Source organism: Drosophila virilis, chromosome 2 (assembly GCF_030788295.1).
Source record: "Drosophila virilis strain 15010-1051.87 chromosome 2, Dvir_AGI_RSII-ME, whole genome shotgun sequence".
Taxonomy (NCBI): domain Eukaryota; kingdom Metazoa; phylum Arthropoda; class Insecta; order Diptera; family Drosophilidae; genus Drosophila; species Drosophila virilis.
In genome coordinates this window covers 20,833,663-20,859,287 of record NC_091544.1, presented here as the reverse complement: position 1 = coordinate 20,859,287, position 25,625 = coordinate 20,833,663, and the positions used below count along the sequence as shown (strand labels likewise).

General features: G+C 38.9%; 1 protein-coding gene across 5 annotated transcripts in view; it reads right to left on the bottom strand.

Annotated features, from left to right (window-relative positions):
* Positions 1-25,625, bottom strand: part of Nlg4 (Neuroligin 4) — a 46,619-nt gene that overhangs the window by 10,042 nt on the left and 10,952 nt on the right. For 3 of the 5 annotated variants that reach the window (XM_002053217.4, XM_070206980.1, XM_070206981.1), the window contains exons 5-11: positions 23,796-23,945; positions 23,282-23,715; positions 22,407-22,763; positions 18,861-19,288; positions 18,406-18,524; positions 16,585-16,899; positions 8,726-9,769 (exon numbers count right to left, since the gene is read on the bottom strand). In XM_002053217.4, coding sequence (XP_002053253.2) covers positions 8,726-9,769; positions 16,585-16,899; positions 18,406-18,524; positions 18,861-19,288; positions 22,407-22,763; positions 23,282-23,715; positions 23,796-23,945 — 2,847 coding nt within the window. Of the gene's footprint in view, positions 1-8,725; positions 9,770-16,584; positions 16,900-18,405; positions 18,525-18,860; positions 19,289-22,406; positions 22,764-23,281; positions 23,716-23,795; positions 23,946-24,249; positions 25,518-25,625 lie in introns of those variants that run through there. The other 2 variants (XM_032435036.2, XM_070206982.1) reach the window with 2 other exon arrangements.

Below are 25,625 nucleotides of genomic sequence, written 5' to 3'. Positions count from 1 at the left end.
GCTTTACGTACGTTGATTAGTATGAAATGACAAGGCCTGAAACGCAGCATGCATAACTCGGCTGAAACGGGGCAGCTCTACGCAGCTTCAACATGGGATTCACGACTCAGTTGGCCACTGCACTGGGACGTGGAGTCTGGCACCAGTGGACATTAACTAGTGGCCAATGCGGCATTGTGGCTTTCCAGTTCTAAGTGGTGCGGTACAAGTGCAGCCAATTGTGCATTGCATGTCCTGTGTGTGTGTGTGTGCGAGTATGTGTGCATTAATGACCTCAGTTGTACGCGAATTTATTGCTCAAATTCGGTAATATTTTTTTGCTTTGCTGATTTTTGCCATTTTGTTGGACTTATCAAAAAATTACATGCAATGAGCTGCGTTCTGAATCGAGGGGGTGGACGGAATCTATGTTTGCGCTCCATTTGGTCAACGCGTGCAATTTATTGCCGAACTTTAGGGAAGTGGCCTCCGGAAAAGCTGTGCCTAATGCGCGACATTATACAGGCTCACGAGCTTGAGTTATTGAGTGGTGCGGAGTAGAGTGGAAGAAAATATGATAGCTTTGGTCCTGAGCGACCACATGAATTTGATTTTATTTTATTATATATATAATTTTTTATATCAATCTCGGACAAAATTTATTTCACAATTTTAGTATTACAAAATGCATTGCTAAAAAATGATGCTTAGTCCCAACTAACTTTTTATCTCTGCTCATACTCTAAATTTTTTTTTGCTTTCTCTCTTTCCTTCTCACTATTTTGTGTTGCTTTCATCTGCAAGTTGATAATATTTCAACTCTTGTCTCTTATTAAATAAAATAAGAGAGGTGTTTTTATGTTGCTAAAAGATAAGGTAAAATTCTTTACTTTGGCAACTGCCATTCTAGAAGTATTCGTATGTGTGTGTTTGATTCGATTGTTGATAAAGGGCATTCAGTTATTTAAAACGCACATTCAGCATAGGCCATAACCATCTAATGACACTCCAATTTTGTATCGTTTAATCTGGGAGTGGACTGTCTAAATTCAATAAGAGCGGCAGCTGTACAAATGACTCTGTGCCAGCTCAGATTAGCATTCAATTTAAAGCTTATCAATCACACAGTTGACTGACCTGGCCGAATTAATACAACAACATAAACGCTGAAAACTAGTGCAAGTTGGCAGTAAAATGTGCGTAGTAAATCAGTCAGGCAAGCTACTGCGTGGGAAGGGGAAGTTGGAACGTTGCAAAAGTGCAAAAAGTCTATTTTTCAAAACTCCATGTGAAGAAATCAAACGGATATCGAAGAAAATTTATGTGCGTCTATTTAGCTTTGAGCCGAGCAAGAGCGAACAAATATTAAGTATACGCAGTGTGAAGTGTGCCAATCCAAGCGTGTGAGTGTGTGAGTGCGTGTGTGTGTGCCTGTGTTGGCACGGGTGAGCTAGTAAGCAGCACAATTAAATTGGATTTATGTTGCGCGTGAACACAAAATGAAGTTAATGTGCATACCAATATAAGAATCCAAAGAGCCGGACTCTGCGAACGGCGAACTGGTCGCCAGAATAAGAAAAATGATTGTTGAACTTTTTTAGTGCTCAAAAATCGTACCTTGTTTGTCATGTCATCAATAAATGACATATTGAACGAGCAGCGACAGACACTGGGGCGAAAGCAAATTGAATGAGCAAATTAAAAATAAATGGAAAAGTAATATACGAGAGCATTATTCTAAGGAAATGCCAAGCCATTCGAAGTCTGCACGCCCAACTGGACATATTTTTCTTATAAGCTGTAGCAGCTACAACGACGGAAAAAACTGAGCAGTGAAGCGCGTCAATGAAATATTTATGAGCTCCACCATGTAGATTTATGTATGTTGCCGGAGCGTCCGAGCTGGGAGCGAATTGAAAAATATATTGGCTGGACTTGCCGTTGGGCTTCGCTGTGCCATTTGGGTTAAAGTTGCTTAAGTAAGGTTCAAGCTAAGTTTTACGCTTTATGGAATACTTAATGCGACGAAGGCTGAACAAGTTTTTGATTAACTGTTGCCAAACCTGGCAACAAATTTGAAACTCTTTATTAACACAATAATTCAGAAGAAATATATTATGTATGAAACAAGGTAAGCTGTTAAGATTCAATTGTATTTCAGTTTTCAATGTAATTTAATGCACAGCTATATAAAATGTTACTTTATAAATAAGCTTTTTAGATGCTTTAGAAGGTTTAAAAAGGCTAGAAGGTTAAAAAAGAAAGCGCAGTTTATTTATATAAATTCAATTTTGGTAAATTTTGATTTTCATGATCTACTAATTAAATCTTACCTAATAGCAGATAAGACTTAGATTAATTTAGCTCTACCTATTTTTCTATCTTCCCCTACATATTTTATCATCAAGCTCTATGGTTCTCCTAATCTTCATGCATCTCATACATCTTCGTAATTAAATCTTTATTTCCTTGTCGTTTTTTTCTGCTTAAAAACTAGTTTTAATAAATGCTTATTGTATTGAATTAAAATTAGCATACAAAACTAATAACATTATTATTTTATTCTCGTTGAAAGGCATTTCGACTTTTGAAAAAAAATATGCCAGGGCTTAAATGCTTTCTCTAATTTTCAGTTAACTTATTTTGCTGTTGCTAAGATTAATTGCAGTAGAGTAAATATTTTTTGATAAATGTGAGCATGAAACTTGTAAGTGAAAATTAAATTGAAGCCATTTAATCTCGCAAGTTTTCTGACCAACATCCTTAAAAGCTGCCCCTTTATGATGTCAAATCTTCCTTCTCGCTGTGTCTTACAGTATAAGACAACAGCACCACAACTGACCAACGGTCTGGCACAGTGACCATTTCTTGGGCCGAGGCAATAAAATAATATTGTTTTAGCTAACTAGCTGCGCAATGCACAAATGAGCAAAAGGAGAAGTGAGGAAATGGTCAACGGGTGGCAGAGGGTAAGTATTCGTTCCCAAAGATATGCGAACATCCCTCAACAAACACGAACCGCAACTACAACAAAAGGCAAGCTGACATTTGTATTCCAGCAGTTCCGTTTGTCGTATTGCTGAAATAATAAAACTAAGAAGAGCGAAGGGAAACAAACACATAAAAACTGCGGAATCAGACGCGACAATACGGCGGAGAGATCGAATAATGCGCTTGGGCTTGATGGGCTAGGGATCGGCTCGTTTCTTTCGGGTTGGCATAGAAAAAATACAGGCAAAAATATGTTGGCTGCGGTTGCCATAAATATGGACCAAGTGGGGGTCCGGCTGAGGGAGATGATGGGCAGCTGTCTAACGGAGTTGGCTTGCAAATAGATTTTTCATCATGTTTTATCTTTTTTGCTTTGCTCACACGGCGTATGTGTGATAAATGCTTGGAATGTGCTCGTGCTGTTGAAATTTCAATAATAACTTTTGCATGAAGCTGTTTATGTCCTCAAACTAGTTCTGCTGGTGGTTGTGTTGTTCTTGCCCGGCGTTAACAATGTGGCTGACAATCACGTCACATCGGGCTCTGCGTTCAACACTCTCTTTTTCTCTCTCGACTGCTTGTTTTTCCTCGGGCTTAGCAGGCGAGTCGCGTTTGCCTTTTGCTTGCTGCTTTATTTTTATTATGTTCATTTCTCCACACAAATACACCAGCACACACACACACACACACACAACCACGTGCACACATGTCAGCAAAAATCATTTACGCTTCATTGTTTTACTCAATTTGGTTGATTTTTGCTTGCGTCCTATTTTTCTGTTACGGCTTCTTGTTTGACGAAAGCCTTTGAATTTATCGCGAGCTTACTGAACATTTTATGCAAAGTTGAATGTTTGCCAGCCACGTTTCATACAAACCAATTGAAAAGCAGGCCAAAAGTAGAAGAAGAAATATAAAAAGAGCACTCGCCTAAATTCTGCTTTTAGAGCATTGCCTAAATGGTTAAGCGCCAAATGGCTGACGGTAGCATTTCTTAAATTGATTTACAGTACAAGTAGCTGCTTAAGTTAACTTAGCGGCTAAGTCTGGAGATCAAAACTCAAAAGGATCTGATGTGAAGAGAGGAGAGTATGGGAGAATAAAGAGAGAAGGAGATAGAGTTAGAGAATAGTCCTTAATTTACCTTTATTACATTTTAAACATAAATGTCGCATGTTTTCAAAATTATAAATATATTCTTTGTAAATGTTTTGCACTTAACAGACGCTGGCTTAACTTTTAATAGTTCAAGTCCACCCACTTCGTCTAATGAGGCACTAAACTGCCATTAAACAACGTAATCCTTTTATATAATTCAAGCGCTTCAGATAGCAACAACGACAACAAATATAAATGTGCTACTTGAGTGCACACAGCCAAAATAAAAAATAAAAACAGCCCAAATCTCGGAAAAAGCATTAATTACGTGTAGATTTTCGCGTACTGAGACGAACTGTAGTTGACTTTAATATTTATGGTCTGCGCGAGGAGGAAAAATGTGCTGCTTAAATAAATAACTGAATGGAATGCCAAGCAGCGTCAATGGCAACCAGCTGGCGGGCGCTGACGCATAATTATATGAAAATTCGCAATAATTATAAATAATGCAAATAGCGTGCAATATGTTAATGCAGAGCGAAGCACTCGCCACTTCCGATAGCGCGGTACCAGATGCTGAAATGACGATAATGATGTCGAGTGACGAGCTTTATCCATCTACTACTGCCGCGGCCACTCAACGGCAGCACCACCAGCACCACTCAGCCAACCTCACCCCACCCACTTAACAACTACAAAATTTACGCTTCCCGTCAGAGATGCGGTGTAAAATTAAATCAGCTTTGACAACAGCAACAGCAAAATGGGCAAGATTATATATCATTGCAATTTTCCACAGCTTGTAATAAATGTTGTTTGGCTTCTCAAATTTTCTCTTCTTACAACCATTATTGAACAGCAATTAGAGCTGGCGAACGAAGTGCATAACCTTTTGAAGTGGCTAAAAAGCGACAAATTCCTTGGCATTTCCTTGAACTTTACCGAATTTCCGCTTAACTGAGCATGTCATTCAGATGGGCGCACTTTAGTGCATCAAGAGTTGAAGTGGGCGGGGAATAGAATCAATAAATCAGAGAACTCAAGTATAACATTTTGGAATAAAAATTTAAATGTGTTGTATATTTTGCTTTAATGATGGTTTAACAAATCAAACAATATAGCCAGATCTATCTTTACTATCTTTATACTTTGCTTCAGTTATACTTAGTACAAGCAAAAACTCAACGGACTAAGCTAGCGCGCAACCAATATTTGTCTGCCAGAATAATAGTTAGAATGTCAATCATCAAAAGCATATAATGCATTCACTGAATCTTCTATTTAAAAGTAACTAAACAGTTAGATAGCTAAACAGCAACGATTGGCGTATATTATTTACGTTTTGTGAATTTGGACTAAATTACAAACATGAATTTAACATGGAATCATAAAATAAATAAAAAGAATATCGAGGGCATGGGTAGTTGAACTGAGCGTTGGCCAACTGATCGCAGTGTTTAATGATAAATTCTTGCTTATGGTATTTATTTAAGCTTATTGAGGCCATGTCTAAAGCAACTTACCACACAAGGATAAAAAAAAAAATGATTGAAAATACCCCACAACAGTTTTAGTGGATTATCTACTTTCAAAAACAGAAGTGAGTTTGCGTTGTATTCAAATTGTGCGCACACGAACAGAAAAACGAATCATTATGGAAGTTTCAATCTCTTTATGTACTTAATAACATTTTCTGCCACAGTTCACAGTAGACCGACCCTGCTAGCGGTAATTTGATTACCAACACATTCACAGCTCACACACACACACACAGTCACAGGCAGGTTTATGTGAGATCTGCACACTCATTGCGGCATAAAAAACTGTTTGTTTGCTTATCGCGCGGCCATTTCAAAAACAGTCGATATAAAAAATATTGCGAATTACCTGATGTGCCTCGCTTGTGCTACGTATTTGTGTTTGTCGCTTTTGACTACTGAAATTATTTATGACTAAAAAATGTCAAGGGCAGAAGCCCTCTCTCTCTGCGGGCGTCATAATAAAAATAACATTTTTTGCAGCTCCAGTTGACCTCATGGTAGCCGCAGGGCCGCGGCCTTGTTTTATGTTTTCATTTTATTATGCATGCATATATATATATATATATGTATATCCCTTTTTTTATTTTTTGGTTTATGTGGCCAGGTACTAACTGGAACTACTAACGTTTGATGGTCACCGAATGACTTGGTATCTAGGCTGAAAACTATATGCAGTTTATGTGGCTTACGGCCAGAAAATCATATCATTAGCTATTGCTCTTCGATTCAAAATTGAAAATCTTTACGTAAACATAATTTCGTGCCTAGTTAGTGGCATGCAGCTTGATAGCTTTATCGTACTTATCAAATATAACGAATGTCACGGCAGCTCTACGGCAAAATTATTATTGCGGACAAATTTTATGAAGTGCCCTTAGGAACTGCATAGCGTGCTGACGGAGACAGTCCTGTCAATAAGTTGCCACAACTGCATTTCACATTTTTCCTTAATATCATATCAGACAAAAGCAAACGACGGAGGCAAATGTTTCATGTCAGCCGAAAGGAAGTCTATAAATATTCTTTAGAGTAAGACTGTGAGCCTATTTCTTTATTAATAACCCCAACGAAAGGAAGTCTATAAATATTCTTCAGACTAAAACTGTGAGCCTTTTTCTTTATTAATAACCCTAACGTTTAGTATATGCCTTGAAAATGTTTTTTCTTCCTTTAAATAACCAAACGTTTTGCATGACTACATATAGAATTCTTGTTTTTTTTTTTTTTGTTATTCCTGATCGAAAAGTCATTGGGGGGATATGTTTTGGCCATTTCGAGTGTTAGCCGGAGTAGTTTCTCAGTTTGTCCTTTCCACTGTAACGTCCATACATTTTTGTACATTCGTTTAGAATTCCGGGGCATAGAATTCTTTTCATGCATGTTAGAATTCTCTTGTATTCCATTTTACTTATATTTTTGGAATCATATAATATTGAAAGCGATACTTTTAGTTTCGATTAGGAAATAGTTAGAATGACATACCTTTTTGGCATTAGTTTTACAGGGTATAAATTCAGCTAAAACCTTGCAAATCATTGGAGCATAATTTGTACAACAATTTCCGCCGTGCCCAGGGATTCGGATTGAATTGAACGGATGCGCAGCTAAAGCTGTTGCCGGTACTCGAGCTAAATACGTGGCTGCTGCGGAACGGGTGGGTCGATTGCTGTCTGTCAGTTGAACTGTGGTAAAAAGTCACAAGTGCGTTGAACTTCAGCGAAGCGTAAATGTTTTCTCGGCCTTGTTTATTTTTTCCTTTTGGCTTTAGTTTTGGCTTAAGTCCATCCGGATATTTGCTACGGACAGGGCAACGATAACTTTAGCCCCATCCTTGGACAATTGATTTGGTTGAGCGGGCTCTGTGGCTGATTAGTACAATTTCAATTTTCACGCGAACATATTTGAGCATAGCCAGGGGTCGAGATTTTGGTCTTGTCAGACCCAGCACGAAGGAAATTTTATGTTTGATTGAGCAATATTTTTGTTTGCATGGGGTGATTTTGAAGGAACTTTATGTTTAGCAGCGGCTCCTTTTCAATGTTGCCCCGTCATGTAATTTTACAAAGTTTGTTAATGTTTTATTTTTGTTGAGGAATCTAACAGGCAGTCAGACTTCCAGCTGAGTTTCCAATAGCATATTTATAAATGTATATGCAATATTCTTACTGTGCGAGCCATTTCTGAATGTTCGATTAAATATTAAAACAGCCTTTTCTTGGCAAGTTGGCGCTGTGTCTAATTAATTGACCAACTGAGCTTTAAGAGTTATTTTTAAATATTTTCTAGTATCTAATGGAGTATCTAAATCATATTCATATTAATAACAAAATGTTTATATACCCTTGTAGAGAGCATTGTAATTTTAACATGCAATGTGTAATGGCTTAAAAGAAGCCGTCTCCCACCACATAAAGTACCGACTGTCTGTTGCTAAGCGGACTAGTATTTCAGTTTGCATATTTCCGTCAGGCAGTAAATATTTAGGAACAATCAATGCAAAAACATTTTATTGTACGAACGTATCTTGACCAAAGGCGGCATTAATACGTTTCGCCATGCTACGTCCATATATGCAAAATCTTTTTAAAAGAAAAAAGTAGGTTCTTCTGGCAAAATATTCTGTTTTCCAAGCATTTACGAGCTTTACAAGATTTACGATCTTTCAAAACGGAATTAGCTTTTGAAAATTCATTGGCATCTAACACAGATATTTGTGTCTTTTTTAAGGAAATAAAACCAAGGCATTTTACAACTCACAGTCCTTAGGACTAGAATATATTTTGTGCTTTCATTGAATTCATAGTTTTGTGGTCTTTAATACATGCTCCTTTCATCAAATTAAACTGAAACTTATGCGCTTTTTAACTATGAGCAAAAAGACGGAAGAAAGAAAAGACGTTAACGAAATTTCATCATATTACCGCCTGACTGATATCTCGTCGCAGTATTTTTTGTATTCACGTATCTCAGCCAAATGGAGCACGTAGCAAGAATAGCAGAAAGTAGATAAAACATTATCATCTTTCGCCTGGCCTGCATCAGAAATCAATTTGTTCAATTGGACTTACGGCAGCAGCTTTTTTATGCGTTTTTAGAATAATGTTGCATCGACTCACCTGTCGTTGGATTATGGCGCGCCGCTGACGACAGATTGAGATTCCGTGGCAGTGTCATGCAATCCCCGTTGCCGCCACCGACACCGCCACCGCCGTTGCCGCCTGTACTAGTGAGCAGCACATTGCCGCGACTATCCACGAGGGCGGTGCCACCGCCCGCCAAATTTAAGGCGCCTGTGTTGCGCGCATAGTTCAAAGTTGCGGCATGATGCAATTGACTTGCCTTGGGCAATGTCATTAGTCCGGGATTGTAGCTAACGCTGCTGCCTGAGACAACAACCGAGGCGCCACTGTTGTTGCTGTTGCTGACACCAACAGCACCACCAGCAGCTGCCCCATTGCCACGTCCAAAGGTTTGGGTACCGCCGCCTATGCCCTTGATTTGCATATGCTCGCGCTGCTGTTGTTGCTGCTGTTGTTGTTTGCTGCTGGTACTATAGGCGACATTGGCCAAGTTATCCGCAGCCTTTTTGCCATCCATAGCCATATTATTGAGCATACTGCCACTGCCACCTCCTTGTTGCGACTGCTGCACCGCCGTGTTGCCGCAAATGTGTGGTGGGGGCGGCTTCCCAGCCTCGTTGGCTGCTGCGGCAGCCGCCTGTAACAGCATGACCGCCTGTCCGCCAGCCTGATCTTGGCCATGGCTCTCCACATCGACAATCACATTGGCGCTCTGCGAATGGCCCATATGATAATGTGCATGCTTAATGGGCTCCGGTGGATATGGCACCTGCTGATGCATGCTGCGCTGCTGGTACTGCTTCTGCAGTGTCTTCACCTCCAGCCGAGTCTTGTCCCGTTGATAGTAAACGCCCGCAAAAATCAGCACATTCAATATGAGCAGGCTGCAGCCGATGGCAATCGTTACGCTCAGCGCTGTCGAATATGCCGCATAACCTGCCGCCTCAAAGCCGGATGCTAGGGTATCAGTCGAGGCATTGGCCAATGTCGTCGGTGAAAATACGCCGCCTCCGCTGCCTGTGTAGTTGCTGCCAATTGGTATACACGTTGTGTACATGTTGTTTGGCTCTACAGTGGTAACTGCAGAACAGAGAGAAGAAGAGATTATGAGAAAAAGTGAGAGGATTATTGCGGGCAATAATTGCATATTAATTTGTGACTTATGCTACTCCTTTGGTTATATGGCTGGCGATAAGATAAGATAAGATATGTAACCTGTAGTTCACTCGCTTTAATATACTCACGATTCGTGTGTTTAAAAATGTCATGAGTTTAATTAAAATATTTTGTACAACGTTTTTATGCACATTATTCTCATATATTTAGTTTATTTATAAGGATGTAGAATGTATTTATAATAACAATTGCTAATCGGGAAGCAGGTGAATTTTTAATTTAACAATTCGACCTGACAGGCTTTAGGAACTAGATACATTAAATTTCAATGTTAAGTTAAGGTTAAGCTGAATCGTGATAAATGCAATGGCCAGAGAGATAAACTGACCGACTACTGTTGGTTAAATCTAGATGAAACTATCTTTGTACAGGAAAATATTTGTTTTGGACGATTTGTGTGCTGAACATGCTTTTGATCTCTAGTTGCCAGTTCTGTTGTATTTATTTCTGTTGTGGCAAGCACGTAAACACAAAATTGGAATGCAAACACCTGCGAGAAGAGATGTGCTTCAATGCTTTTGAAGTTCTCTTGCTTGAAAATGTGTTCAAGTGTCTGAATATTGTTTATTGTTTTTGCTCTCCTCTTGTTGCTATGTTTATGCTTTGTCTCTGACTGTCTCAATGGTGTGCCTCAAGTGCTGTTTTCTCTTTGCAAGACATGTATGTATGTGAGTGTCGATGTCGTCTGTCTTAAAAGTTTTGCTTTTCACTTTTCCAGCTCAGCAAAGTTCTGCACGAAATTAAAGTCTTGTGCAGGTATTTGCATAAATATTTAGAAAATAAACAAACCAGCAACAATAAGCACCCGAGCATTGCCATATTGCTTTTTTTTCCAAAGCCATTTTTTGCCCAAGGGCCAGAAGAGAGCTTTTAATTGCATTTTAAATTCAATTTGACAATATTTTATTGTGTGTCAAAATATCAGCCAATTTGATTCTAGAACCATGAATTATGAATGCTCTAATTATTGAATAAAAATTGATCAAATATAATTTTTTGTTGTAGACCATAAAAAAATTTATACAATTTTGCTTAAAAACTTGTGTCTGAGCACGAATTTCTAAATACGACAGGACCTTGTGAATCGCATGTAAAGATTTTAAAAGAAGTTGTTAGCGCAACATTTGATTTGTTTTGCATTGTTTGTTTTTTATTTGTAACATAAAAATATTCAATTTAAAAAAATTGCGATAAATGGGCAAAAGTAGTTTGGATTTGACAGCTAAAAATTTAGATACAACCCAGTCGCATATTAAATTGAATTGAGATACAGATAACAAAAACGTGAGCTTATGATGGTGCTGAAAAATATTTGTATACGGTGCTGATATACGGGCAACTACTTTTGCATTGCTGGAGGCAGTTACAATCAACAATTCATATTATACCAAAAGGATTTTTTTTGATTGAATGGCACATACTTGAATTATATGAAGCGAATATTGCAAAAATCAAATATGCATTTGAAGGAGCCAAGGAGAGCTGTTTTGTCAATTGTGCTCAAAGCTATTTATTAAGATTTCTATACGCAGATAAGAATCCGCTCGTTTAGAAGTGTTAACGACACTTATTACTTGCATACCATGTTGTACGGCTCGATAAACATACATTCTCAGCGAATCTGTATGTGAATTTTTGCTGGTTTTTCCAAAGGCAATTCTAACCCTAACTAGTGTATGGAGCTCGCCAATGGCCATTTGTATACACTTAACCTGTCACTTGATAGACTTAAGGAGCAAACACTTGTAGGCCCCCCTATGTGCTGGCTGGCAGCCCCTTTGCTGAATGGCCCAGCCAGATAAATTGCGAGTCCTTAGCCACAAAATAGGTATGCACACACACACAGCCGTAGCGCAACCGACCTGTGGTAACTTGGTCGAATATTTTTAAATGGCTTTTAACTAAGCTTTTTATCAAAAACTCTTCATTTTGCATTTATTTCCAAGTTGAAATACGCCTGTTTTGTCATGACAAATTTTCTATTTTAATTCCTTTTAATTTTTATGGCCAAGACCGACCGTTAGATTTAAATTCTTACCGAAGGCAACAACCGCCGACCGAATGCTTTCAAGTACCCTAGATAATTATGTACGAGGACACCAGGCTTGAGTCAGATAACCAAAAGCCCTAAGAGATTGCCTTGGCCTGCTAGATAGAGGCAGCCTAATGTGCCTTTAATTAGTGGAATGACAAAAAACCCAACCATAAAATCAACTTAGGCTGCAAGTGGACACACCCAAACGTCCGCCAACTCCCACCCGCCTTGCCAAGTGGAATGCTTGGCGTGCAAAATGTTTGCAATGCTGCGAAGCTTCAATTAAATAACCTTGCATAAATTAGATATCAGCGACAGCAGCAGATGATGCTTGCCGCTGCCAGGGGGAGTCAGGGCCTCATTTAATATCCGTGCATTTAAGCAGTGATTACCTCAAGAAAGCAGTCAGCCACGAGGCGGTATTTTAATTTGTACCGACTTATTGTAGCTCCTAGTTTGACATTTAATCACTAGACACCCCTCAAAGCTAACCAGCTAATATATTAGCCCGCTTATGTCAATTCATAATCAAAAACTAATGGCATTTCGGCTCAAAGCGTCCTTCTGCCTCGTTTCATATTTTCATCTACATACTACATGCCTTATTCTTTCTGAAAATAGCAGGGATACTTCCTACCCTGAACTAAGTAATATAGAGTTATGCTTCCATCATAAACGATGTTAGCTTCTTATTCTTTTAGGGGAATGCGTAAATGAGTTCAGCGTTGGCTCATAAAACTCAGTTATGTGCTGAATAAAGAATGGTTAGGACTTGTATGAATTGTGATGGGAAACAGAAATACAAGCCGTCAGAAAATTTGTCGCTACTTCATAATACAGCTCGACTAGCACTCAGCCTTTTAATAAAATTTTCTTATATTCTTAAAATGACAATTGCAATAGGGAAGGTGGTGATAGCTATAAAATGAAAGATACTTGATACACATATACAATTCTAGAAGCTACATATTAAGTTTTGTCACACTTTTTATTTACCAAAACTGCTCAAAAAACAGGATTTCGATATTGATTCTAATCGATTATTTGGAAACATATCAAGTTATCGAATATCGAAAATAAGCTCGATCTGCGCAGGCACTAGGAGGACCTACTATTTTACGGCTCTACCTCTTATAGGTTATTGACTATTGATGCTGATCAGGAGAATATATACTTTCTGGTGTCGAAGATGCTTCCTTCTGCCTGTTAAATACATGTGCACAAATAAATTATACCCTTTTTAACCATTGTGACCCATTAAAAATAAAAAGTATGAAGAAATAAAAAAGAAAACTTGAACCTTCAGCACATTTCTCAAGCTGTCACCACCAACTTCAACTTCAACTGCAGAACGGTTCTTGTGCTGTTCAACATTGTTGGGTTTTCCGATTTCTGCTCTCGCTTTGTTTACGGAGATTTTTCTCCAAGGATATTTCGGTTTTCAGTTGCTTACAACTGTGCCCATTTCGTTTTATATTTTTGCTACGACTTGGCTTATTTGCGTTTGTCTCCGGGCCAATGTCACGAAGCTGAGGAGCTAAAGTCTTCTTCTGGGAGTGCCTGACTACAAGATACTCTTAACCCAGCGTCAAGCGACCGTTACAAACATTCAAGAGTACTGCCTGCATACACAAAAGAGGCGGATGTGCTTCTTGGGAAGTACCTTCTTGAAAACTTTAAAATTACTTTAGGTTTAATTTTTGGGAGGAATGAAGGTAGTTTGATTTAGTAGTTTACATGCTCGTTGCGTTCACACTGACGGTCGATCTAGCTTTTCGTCTTGATCAAGAATATAGAATATAGATTATATGACTGTTACATAAATTTGCACACAGTCGTTATGCCAAACGACAACAACAATGACAGTGGTAGACCGGGGCGCGTAGCTGTCGCAGTCAGCGTAAATGAAAGCCATGTTAGAGTAAGTCGAGTCCGTATGACATTAGGACACTGTCGCTATTGCCATCTCTCTTGCTCTGTTTCTATCTCTTTTTCTGTTCCTCACTCTTTCAGTCTTTCAGGGTATGGGTGCTGGTGTAGCCGTGTTTTGTGGCTTGGCCTGGCCTGGCGTAACCCTGAGTGCCAGTCACTGCGTCCTTGACTGTCAGGCTGTCAGCTGTTTCGCTTTTCAGGCATTTTATCATTTTTCATCATTTAATGCTGTGTTTGCAACGAGTTTTTCTCAACCCTTTCAGTGTGTATTTTGATAAGTTTCTTTTGATGATGCAGCATTCCTCCCGCTTGCACTAATTGAAAGGACTATTTTGTATATTCTCGCTGTTGGATTATTCCCGCACATACTTCATCCCATCTCAGTTGATTCAGTCGCCAACCACAAGTCGTTTAAGTTCGTCTCGGCTCTTAGTTCTGAGCCTTTGTGGCGCTGTTTTAGTAACTAGCTGTGTTTTTTCACAAAGTCGTCTCATGTGTTGCTTGCCGAATATATGTTCATAATAAGTATAAAAGTTACAAAAACAAATTAATTTAAATACTGTAGCAGACCCTATTCGTATTTGGGGTGTCTGTCTTCTCTCAGTCGCTCTCTATGAAGTATGCTATCTAAGATTTAAGAGTCTTTCAGAGCGAGAGACTTACAAATTGAAATGTAGTTTATTCTATAGAGCGTGTAAATCAATTTGTTTTGCTAATTATCGACAGCTCGAATTCTCACGAAATCAAAAATATCGATTTTCTGAGCATACAAAAAAGTTAATGAATAGTTTCCCGTATAAGGTACACTGACCAGAATAGAATCAACTTAATTTTAAATGTACACATAGCACTTATACACTTTTTTTTTTTAAATCAATAAATATCGAATAATTGAACATATAAAGCAGGTTGAAAGATGGATAGCCATCCCTCCAAATTAAATAAGGTTCATAGGTTTTGCCCCTAAGCACACTCAAAAAACTCAATGCTGCTTATGTGCAAATTCCAGAATTTCCGGGTACTCCCACGGGCAATTTGGAGCGTAGATCACTTTTAATTTAAACAACTTAAAAGGCAAGTCAGCTTCAGAGCAAATCCAAAACGCAACTGCCATCGTGCTCATCCACGTCCACGTCAGCGCCATCGTCGGAGGTCCTGTCATCTAATGCATATTGCATCGGCCAAACTCAAACTGAGGGCGAGCAACAGCAAGAGTTTTGTTCGAAATTGACTGTCTTACTTTTGACTTTGCGATAAGCGAACAGCTGTCGAAGAGGTGGATACTTGCCACGCCCGCCAACAAGCACCGGATGCTTGTTTGAGTTGCATGCGACGTTGCCAACGTTGTCGCTGTTGCGTCGCAAAGCTGCACAGCTGGTGACTTTGAGTATATGAAAAAAGCAAAGACCATCATCAAAGTTTGCTGTTAATTTAGGGTAAGTGTTGAAAAAGTTCACAACGAGTTTTATATAAACTGGTTTAATGAGTTTTTTGCAACTTGGGCGGCAAGTGAATAGAAATTATGCTCAAGTGGTTTGCATTTGTGGCAGACCCAAACGCGTTTAAGGATAAGCACACAAGCCGAACATATTCCAAACCCCGAAAAGCAATGTAAACGAGATATTTTTGCCGTCTTTGTCTAGGGCGACTCGCCCAAAAGACAATATGAAACTGTCTACATGGCACATATACACGGTGGAGCCAATACAGATTACAATTGAGTTCAATTTCAAAAGTCAGCACTCGACACAATACAAAGGCCAAAGGCGGCCCGTATGGACGTAACTTCTATAAGCAAAGGCACAGCTGGGGTCGAGAGTCGGATCGTTTGGTCACACAAATGGAAACATCATGGTTCCGGCACACACATATTCAGACACAAAGTGCCAACTTTACATTTTGCTTTTTAACTTGACAGACCACAAACTGAAGTAAACACTGTCAGACTAGGCCCACACTCCTTTCAACTAAACAAATCACCTTGCTCCATCCCCCTTAGCAGCTATAGTGTTGATTTTAAAAGCAATGTCCGTGCTTAAGTCCCAAAAAAACAAAATACCAGTAAGCTTAGCAACAATTTGCCCAACGATCTCGCATTTGCTGACCAGTCACAACCCATTGCCCCATAGGCGTATGCATAGTATTTGATTTGTCTCCTTTTCTATTTCCTAACTGTACATTTGTACCTACGGCTTTTGGTATAGGAAAAGACTAGACTATATTTTTTGGTTGATAGGGCTGTCATTTTTATGTATTTCTTAGTTTTCTACTTTAAAATTATGAGTACGACCGGCAAGTTCAGTTGACTGTTAATCTTATCTCATTTCACATTCCACCAAATAAAAATATCTGATTAAGTGCAGCATTCAAAATATATATTCTTATTAATTAGCATTTACGCTCTGCAATGTAGTAGTTAATAACATATATGTATAATATGGCAGGTTTTTTTTTCCAAGAAATTAAAGTCTAAATGGGTTGAATTTCTGACCCAGGCTTTAACAATCAGTTACAGCTACTGCTACTGGTTTTTTTACTTTGACTTGTCATAGCTACGCTTTAAGATTGTCATTTTGTTTTTCGGAGTTAAAGCGTTTGACAAGCACATTACTTTATGTGGGGTTGTCTATTTGTCAGTAGCTGAGGAGATAACCTAGACGACTGTTGGTCTTTTATTTTCCACTGCCAATTACTAAAAGCTAAAGTTACACAGCAAATGGCATGGTTATTTGTATTGTATAGGGGTACTTACCACCCAATATGCCATTTAAATAGGTCGAGGCATTCAGGCCGCGTCCTTTCTTCAGCATCAATTGCTCATCTATAAGCAGGAGGCGCGACGAGGATGAGGATGAGGCAGAAGATGACGATGATGTTGTGCCTGTTGAGAGCCCAAATGGATCTGGCTTCACCGGTCCCTCGTACAATTCCATATCGTCGTGATTGCGAAATAGATTGTGCCGTGCTATCACATCCTCCATACCAGCTCGATGTAGCTCGGGTATCAGACGCAGCCAAATGGAGAGTTGGTGAGCGCGAAAGTGATTCTTAATGCGCGGCTTCATGCCTTTCAGATGTTTGATACGTGTGTTGACGTTTAGGAAACCAACAATGAAGAGAAAACAAGAAAAAAACGAAAACAACAGCGTTATATAAACAATGTTATTTCCTTGCAAGGTGCGGTATTCATGCATGCATAGTCCAACAACTGGCAACTATTTCAGTTCCTAACTGTTCATGTTTTAGTTGTTGAAGTCTTCTTCAAGAAATTTGCATGTCAGAAAGGTAAAATACATTGTAAATTAGGACGTCTTATTCGCATTCAGTTTGATGTCTTGTTTATGTAACTGACTGAGCTGTTCAATTTTTGACGCCTTTTGCTGGGTCACAGGGTGGAGGTTTTTGTCTTGGCTAAGTCTGTGATTTAGGTGTCAGCTTTTATTTTACTTATCAAATTATTATTTATACGCATTAAGCCATTGAGCCATATAAAATGATTTGTTTCTGCAGTCTTTTTACTTTATTCAATCTTTTGTTAAAACTATTTTATTAAAAAGGCAAAAGGGTTAATATATTGCAAAATTTCTTCTATTAATACGTATATACGTATAAATACTTGGGTTGGAAGTGTTCTACTACTTCGCCTTTCTTTTGGCCTATACATAATGTGTTTATACCCTGAACCCATTAAAAATGGGTAATAAACGTATAATGTATTTATGCAAATGTATTTAACAGGCGTAAGGAAGCATCTCTGACTGCATAAAGTGAATATATATTTTTGATCAGCATCAACAACCAGGTCGATCTAGCCATGTCCGTCTGTCTGTCGGTCCGGACATGTATGAAAGCAAAGATTTCAGAACCTATAAGAGAGACTTGAAATTTGCTACGCAGGTCGACGACACAGCAAATCCTCTTCCGAGCTTTTTATACCAAGCCACCCACCAACTGAAAGAACACCCGCTCGAATTTGAGAGGTTGGCATTTAAGTGGTGAATTGCCATCAACAGGCAAAAGTCGCCTCCAAGGCGAACTCACCACCCCAATAAACTGACAAGAAAACTAGGTTAAAACGCTAGCTTCTAGAATAGCATATATATCAAGTATCTCTTATCTTACAGCTAACACCACCTCCTAGCTAGGCTATAAATTTCCCCCCACTGACAAAAATAGCTGTGAACAGGGGCACAGCTGGCCGACACCTCCATCAGTCGGTGATACTATTGGAAATTGTGTACTCCAACTATGTGGCACTATGTACATATGTAATAATGTATTGAATCATTCGTATTCGTAGTTATCTTTGATCGGCCCTAGAAAGTTGAACAAGGGACAACAATATAGAACCCATAATTGTAGGGCAACATTTGTAGAGTATCGGTAAATATAAGTCCACTTCCATTAAGATCACCCCCTATAACTTATTTGTATACATTAAAGGTGTGTTCGAAGTATTTGGCAAGCAATAATGTTGTTGCCTAGTTTAATCAAAAAAGTCCCTGTTCTTAAATCCTAAGGAATAATGATCCTTTTTAGTTTATTTTGTTTTTGTTTTGAAATAGTTTCTCACCTATTTCCAAATACTTTTGATGCAATGGATCATAATTCTCCCATGTGATACTGCGAAAACGATTGCGTTCCTTTGAAACGGGCAGCACAGAGTCCTGGCGATGATGCTCGTTCGGGTTGCTAAGGGAGGGGAAAAAAGAGTACAAAAGAATGTAGAAAAGTTTAGTGGATTGTGCTTAAGCAAATTCTGCACGGCCGCCACAGTCTAATTGTTTTTGCCACTGCTATTGCTGTTTTTATTCATGCATGCATTCATACAAGGTAAAATAGTGCCACCTTTGTTTCATAAGAAGTGTCGCTGCAGCTGGGACCAGTTTCTCCACACAGACAATCATCACTAAGTGCTGCCCATGAAACAAGTGCTTAGAATAGCGGAAGTAACTTCTCTCAGATGACAAATTAAGGTAAGTGGCTTAGCACTAGATGCGAATGAGTAAATGCAACTACTTAACTTACCCGGTGCGCGCAAAATTTGTCCAGTATATCATCACGGCCTCTGACAGCGCCATCTCCGACTTGGTATAGTTCTGCGGGAAGTGGCTGAAGCCGTCAACAAGCGGCGCACCAAAAATGTACGGTAAATCTTCACCATGCACCGTTCCCATGCGCTGCGGATAGTCGCCATCTTTGGTCTGGTAGTCGAACACGTAGAAATAGCATCGACCCGATGGCTGTGTCGAAACTGGCAAAGTCGAGGCGGCCGCGTTTGCTGCCCCACTGGGCATCGCTGAGCTCACTGGCGGCTGCGAATTAGCTGCTAAAATGTCCCCAGTGCGTACTATAGGTGCCACGAACTGAGCATCGGATAGCGCTGCTACAGCCGTATCACGTGTGTTAATCGGATGCTGGGAGGTGCGATCCCAGTCCGTGTACTCGTTGACAATCTGTGCACGGAATTGTGATTTATAAATTTATTTCGCAGATAAGCATATTTATTTTAACCAAAAGGATAGTTGTCACCGAACGATTAATTCACCACTTGCCTGTTGGAGTCATTCCAGAATAATTATCTCTATATATAAAACTGTTTGTCCTGACTGACTGATTGGTGATCAACGCACAGCCGAAACGGTTAGGGCTGCTTAGAAAGCTGAGTTACCTAATGTGATGAGGGTGCACATTTAGACGGGCTTTGGGAAAAAAAAAACAATAACAATACCCTTGATAAGGTTCGAAATCGCAACAGACCGAGCTACTTGTCGCCGCCTCTACCTAACATCCACAGCAATTATTAATCCTCAATGAGAAAAAACTGATTAATATAGCAGCACAGAAAACAATACAATCGCAATTGCAATGCTATTTATAGAATTCGAAGCAGACGCGCATAAATGTGTGTATTCAGAAATTCCAGCCGCAAGCAAGTGGGCTGGCTAAACACATTTTCTAATGTGTTTCTAAGCCGACCTTGATGAAATTTTTAACGGTACATCTTATTGTTCTATAATATATTTGTGTATTCTCCAATGACAACTGCATTTAATTGATTCTTATATTCATGGGCTATGGAAGATACTTGATATGTGTAAACTATTCTAGAAGCAACATATCAAGTTTGGTGACTCTAACTCTTATTATTTACCGTATTTGTTTAAAAAAGAGGATTTCTGTATCGATTTTTATCGACTGCTTGAAATTGGGGCAAGTTTCAAGTCATTAGCTCTTATGGGGTTTGAGAACCGAGCGTTCACACATACGGACAGACGGACAGACGGACGGACGGACAGACGGACAGAAAGACAGACATACATGGCTAAATCGACTCGGCTATTTATACTTTATGTGTTCGGAGATGCTTTCTTCTGCCTGTTACATATATTTGCACAAATACATTATACCCTTTTTGCCCATTTTCAATGGGTTCAGGGTATAACAAGAATATCATTTCAGCAGATGCATTTCTTGAGCTTTCGACAGAAGTACTATATGTACTCGTACTGTATACTATATATACATACTATATACATACATGGACACAATATGAATGCATGACACTATTGAATGCAGTACAAACCTCATCGCGGAATTGCAACGGGCTTGACATTTGCTGTTGGCTATGTGCGAATATAATAAAGTAAAATAAATACAAATGTATGCTCTATAATAGTGATATATGCGTTGGTAATTTACGGCTTCTTTATATACATATTTGTGTATATCTGTGTATATGTGCTTTAAGTGTGCACACAGATACAAACGTGTACTTGGTTTTAATATGGCAAATGGCGACAACGTCAACTGGCGTTGATGATGTCTCTAAGGGTAGGGGTGGGTACGACTCTTGTCGTTAGATGCGGCTGTTGCTACTGCTTCTTCTACTGCTGCTGCCGCTGCTACGGGCACTGTGATTTGGGTTAAGTGTAGCCTATTCGTTTTTAAGTAGGTGTGTGTGGCATGTATATATCTACATATAGATACATACCTTCCTATGAATGCAAGTCTCAGTGTCCTTGCCAATGCACACACCCAAACATACATCTACTGTTTATAGCAGCCTTATACATTTGCCAAATAAAGCGTGTTAATGCTTTAGCTGTAATAGCGCGGCAACTGCCTCCCATTTTGCTAGCATTCACTCAACCTAAAAAAAAAAAACCAAATAAAATAAAAACAAGTAAAAAGTTCTAATCGGGAACTCCCGACTAGGGAATACCCATCTCATTATCAAGGTAAATAAAATAAAAGCAGGCTTCGAAATCGCAACTGACCGCACCAATTGCCACCGCATCTACTCGACAGCCACATCAATAATTGAGTCCTATTGAGAATAAAACGAATTAAAATAGCACCACAGAACACAAGACAATCCCAATTGCAATGCTCTTGATTGGATGCGAAGCAGTCGCGCATGAATATGTTTGTAAATGGTTATAGAAATTCTTGAAATTTTCGCATGCTGCGTTCGCAATTAAAACACAACTTTTGTGTGTTTCTTAAGCGATCTCAATAAAATTTTCCACAGTATATCTGACGATGGGTATAAAAAGAAAGATACTTGATATACTTATATACACTATGCTAGAAGAAATATATCAAGTTTGGTGATTCTAGCTCTTATTATTTACCCAACGAATGTAGACGGACATGGCTAGATCGACTCGGCGGCTTTGATCGCCTTTTAATTTGATGTAATAATTTGTGCCAATTGTTTATGTAAGCATATAAAGAATAAACACAATTTGAAATCAAAACCACAAGCGCAGAGAAACTGCATTCTGATTAGTAGAATTGTGTGACCATATCCTCCGCGTTTCCCTTGCTGATCAAGAATATATATATACTTTATGGGGTCGGAGAAGCTTCCTTTTGTCTGTTACATACATTTTCACAAAAAGATTATGCCCTTTTTACCCACTTTCAACGGGTATGAAAACAACACCAGTAAATAGAATGAAATGCTGGAAAGTTGCAGCTCATATACATAGATGAAAAAAAATGCAGCCTGTGCTTGTGCTTATTTGTAGCTGCGGATTTTACTCATACGCACTGTGTTACAAATAGGTACTTCTATTTGCAGCAGAACTCTCGCAGAGCCGACCGTGCAAACTTTTCTATTCTGTGTTATTTTCAAGGACACGATACGTTTTTAATTGAATGCAACAATGAAAGTGATATCAACAAAAATAACTTGAACGTTAATAATTGAACTTATAACATTTAATTTTATTAATTTTTGGTTGTGATATTGGAGAAGTTTACATCCAACAATAATCGCTCTAACGGTTCGAGCCGAGCTTTAATCGCCAATTAGCCATTCAGTAAAAGGGTTTTTTATATTGGCCTTATAATGTGCTTTAATAATTTGTGCCAATTATTTATGTAAACAAACTTATAACAAAGAAACACAATTTGAAATCAAAACCACAAACGCAGCGCAGGAAAGCTGCATTCTTATTAGTAGAATTATGTGACAGAATGCAAACCACATCGTCCGCGTTACCCTTGCATGGCAAATGGTGAAGTTAGTCGGGGATATTTATGGTACTTATTTAGCGTACTTACCGTATAGAATATCTCATTAAGGTGGTAGTTGTAAGCGTTGCGCACATAAGTGCGTATAATTTTATCGCGCCTCTCGCCCTCGAAGCCATTTTGTATGTCATGAGCGCTGAATCGCCAAATCGATTCGCCCGTGACAACGCCAAAGAGTACGTCATAATGGCCGCCAATGTTGGCCGTGGCAGCCGCCCCACCAAAATAGCCAGTGCCACCGCTAAAAGCAGATCCAGCACCAGATCCACCGCCGTTGCCATCGGCTGCCTGGGCACCACCATCGGCCGATGAACGCTTCGAGTTGCGCGTCATTAAATCATCGATATCGAGACTAGAATGTCCGGGTCGTATGACAACGCCATCAACCTAAATTAAAATCGAGAGCCAGAGAGAAAGCAAACAAAGAGAAAAGTGAATCAAAAGTTAAAAGCATTCAATTTTATCTGTACTCGAAATACATTTCTCAGGAGCGCCAAAAAGCAGTTGAAGTAAATAATAAAGTCTGTTCGGGCATTGAGCTGAGCCAAAAAGGTGGACAAACGAAAATCGGCGTGAAAACATGTCAATGCCTTAACCCATAACAACACAAAAGGCAGATACTAAACAAGAAACAAGCACATTTCTCGAGCAATTCATGCAGAAGGTCTCGAAATGCAAGACGGTGGCCAAAATGTGAATTCTTATCCGGGATAAACTTAAGCAAAAGTCATTAATAGAGTCCACCTTACTGCACAATTCAATGCCACAAGCAATACAGGGAGAACTCTGGAAGTTTTTAAGCTCATACGATAAAGACTGCGATAAAGATTTTTGTATAAAATATTTCTTTTGAGAAACCTGAAATGTTTATTTTAAGGTTTCTCATAGTTTTGATTACAACTTACCGAAGGCCCAAACGAAGTAAGGAAATTTGGTGCCTGTATATCGGCGCTATATAAATCCTCCAATGGCACATCTCTCAGACAATCGACAATTTGCTCATGGTTTCTATTCAAATCGTCTGGTATGGTGCAGTTCACCTCTTTGGCAAGCTTAATGGCAAACAACACTGGATCCTCGACCAGGGCCCATGACGAATATGCTGATCCAGACATGAGTATGGCCCGATGGAAGAGTCCACGCACCATTGTCGGCGAAGTCATCAGATAATTGATGCAGGCCGCACCTGTGCCATGACCCGCCAAGGTAACAACATTTGGGTCGCCGCCAAACTTTTGTATATTCTGCTGTATCCAATGCAGCGCCGCCATCTGATCCATCAGCCCATAATTGGCGACACGTGCGTGGACATGCGGACTGGGATTCGCATTAAGAAAGCCTGTCAGTGGGCAGAGGGAATGGACAGGAAGTTTCCGATTAATTATAAATTGGGCCATAGCACACTTGCATTCTTCTTACCCAGTATACCCAGTCGGTAATTAAGGGTCACGACAACCACTTCACCATAGCTCGCCAGCACACTCCCATCGTAGGGATTGCCGCTGCTCCACTCAAAGGACTCGCCGTGTATGAACACGATGACAGGCAACTTCTTCTCATTAGCGCCAGCTGTTGAAACAAAAGGCAGAATTGAGCTATTGAACAGGTTTGAAAACACAGAAACTCCTGAATATATATTCGGTGAATCTAAATAGCATGACTCTTTTGATTATTATACAAATCTGTTTTCTGAAATATATTTATTTAAATATATTAAAAAAGAAGAATTATTAGTCATATTATAAAAGATAAGTTTTAAAATAATAATAATTGCGAAAAATATAATGTCCAGGATCTTTACACTTTGTGTTCTACCACAAGTTAAGACGGGGTCTTAGGAAATTTCACAAGTTTGAATAAATCTTTTTGTTACCATCGGATCGGCTTCAAGCTCATTTTCAAGGATGTTTGTTTAAATTCATTTGAAAAGCGTTTCACACTTTTCGAAGAATCACGTTTCGCGTTCAAATTCATTTCCAAGTATAAATTGAAAAACTCATTTGAGAGGTGTTTTTACACTTTTATAGAATCCAGGCTTCCTTTATATAAATGCGATACAATGAATTTTAGGAGAAGTTTTATGCTTGCTTCGATTTGCATCAAACTTATTTTCAAAACTCTAAATAAGAACTTAATGAATACGGTTTTCAGCGATTTGGGAAATTTCAATCACAACGGTGGCTAATTAGCGAAACCTGTTGTATGAAAGAGTTTTGGTTACAATCCGATCGGCTTCAACATTTTCAATGATCTTTCTTAAAACTAGTCTGATGGGTGTTTTGCACTTTTTCGAAAATTCAGCCCTCTACGGTTTTACATCACAAAGCTCCATTCAAAGCCCTACAAAATAACTTAATGAGTAATTGCTTCAGCGATTTTAGAAATTCCATTTAACACTGTGGTAAATTGGCTCTATGAAAGTTTTTTTTTTAAATTTGAAGCCCGTACGGCTTTAAAATTAATTTCAAATGCGCCCTTCGTGAATGATATATGCTGGTGTATATATCCAATTTTTTTAGCACAAAACTGGACACGGGCAATACCGGGTAATACCCGCTAGCATATGTATATATAAATATGCTCTCGCAATGTGTGATATCATTCCGACTATACTAGGTTCAAGCGAAGCCCTAAAGATAAGTAATTCATGGTATCGCCAAAGGTTTTTGCTCCCCAACTTTGGTTTCCGCCAGCATGACTTTGGTTAAACCAGTTGAATCGATAAAACACTATTAAATTTTTTATGTTCGCGTGCGAAGCTGATTTTAAATCGTTTTGAGTTATATACGATATAACACTCTCTAAAGAGTGCCCAGGCCCAAGATCTTGAGATAAGAATTGCCAATGGCTGGAGTCCCTTTGGAATTAGAGAATTAAATTGAACGATATTGGGAGCACAGCCTACTTCTTACGAATTTTTAGAGGCCGACATGGTTTTTTAAATTCATTTGAATGATTTGAATAAGACCAAAGGGATTAAAAGCATGCAGCGTATATAGAGTCGATACCCTAAGTGATATGTGGACTATAGCTACAAGCCATTAATTCGTTCCCGACTATTAAAAATAAGCTTTCCAAAATATGTTCGGAAATTTGGTATGTTTATATATTGAAAACTATTTAAATTCATTCATTGAAATAAGCTGTTTATATATATCAAGTTCTATGATATCGAATAATTTCAACTAAAATTTCATAAACCTTATATTTAAAAACTGCTTTAATTGAGCAAGCTGGATATAAATTTTT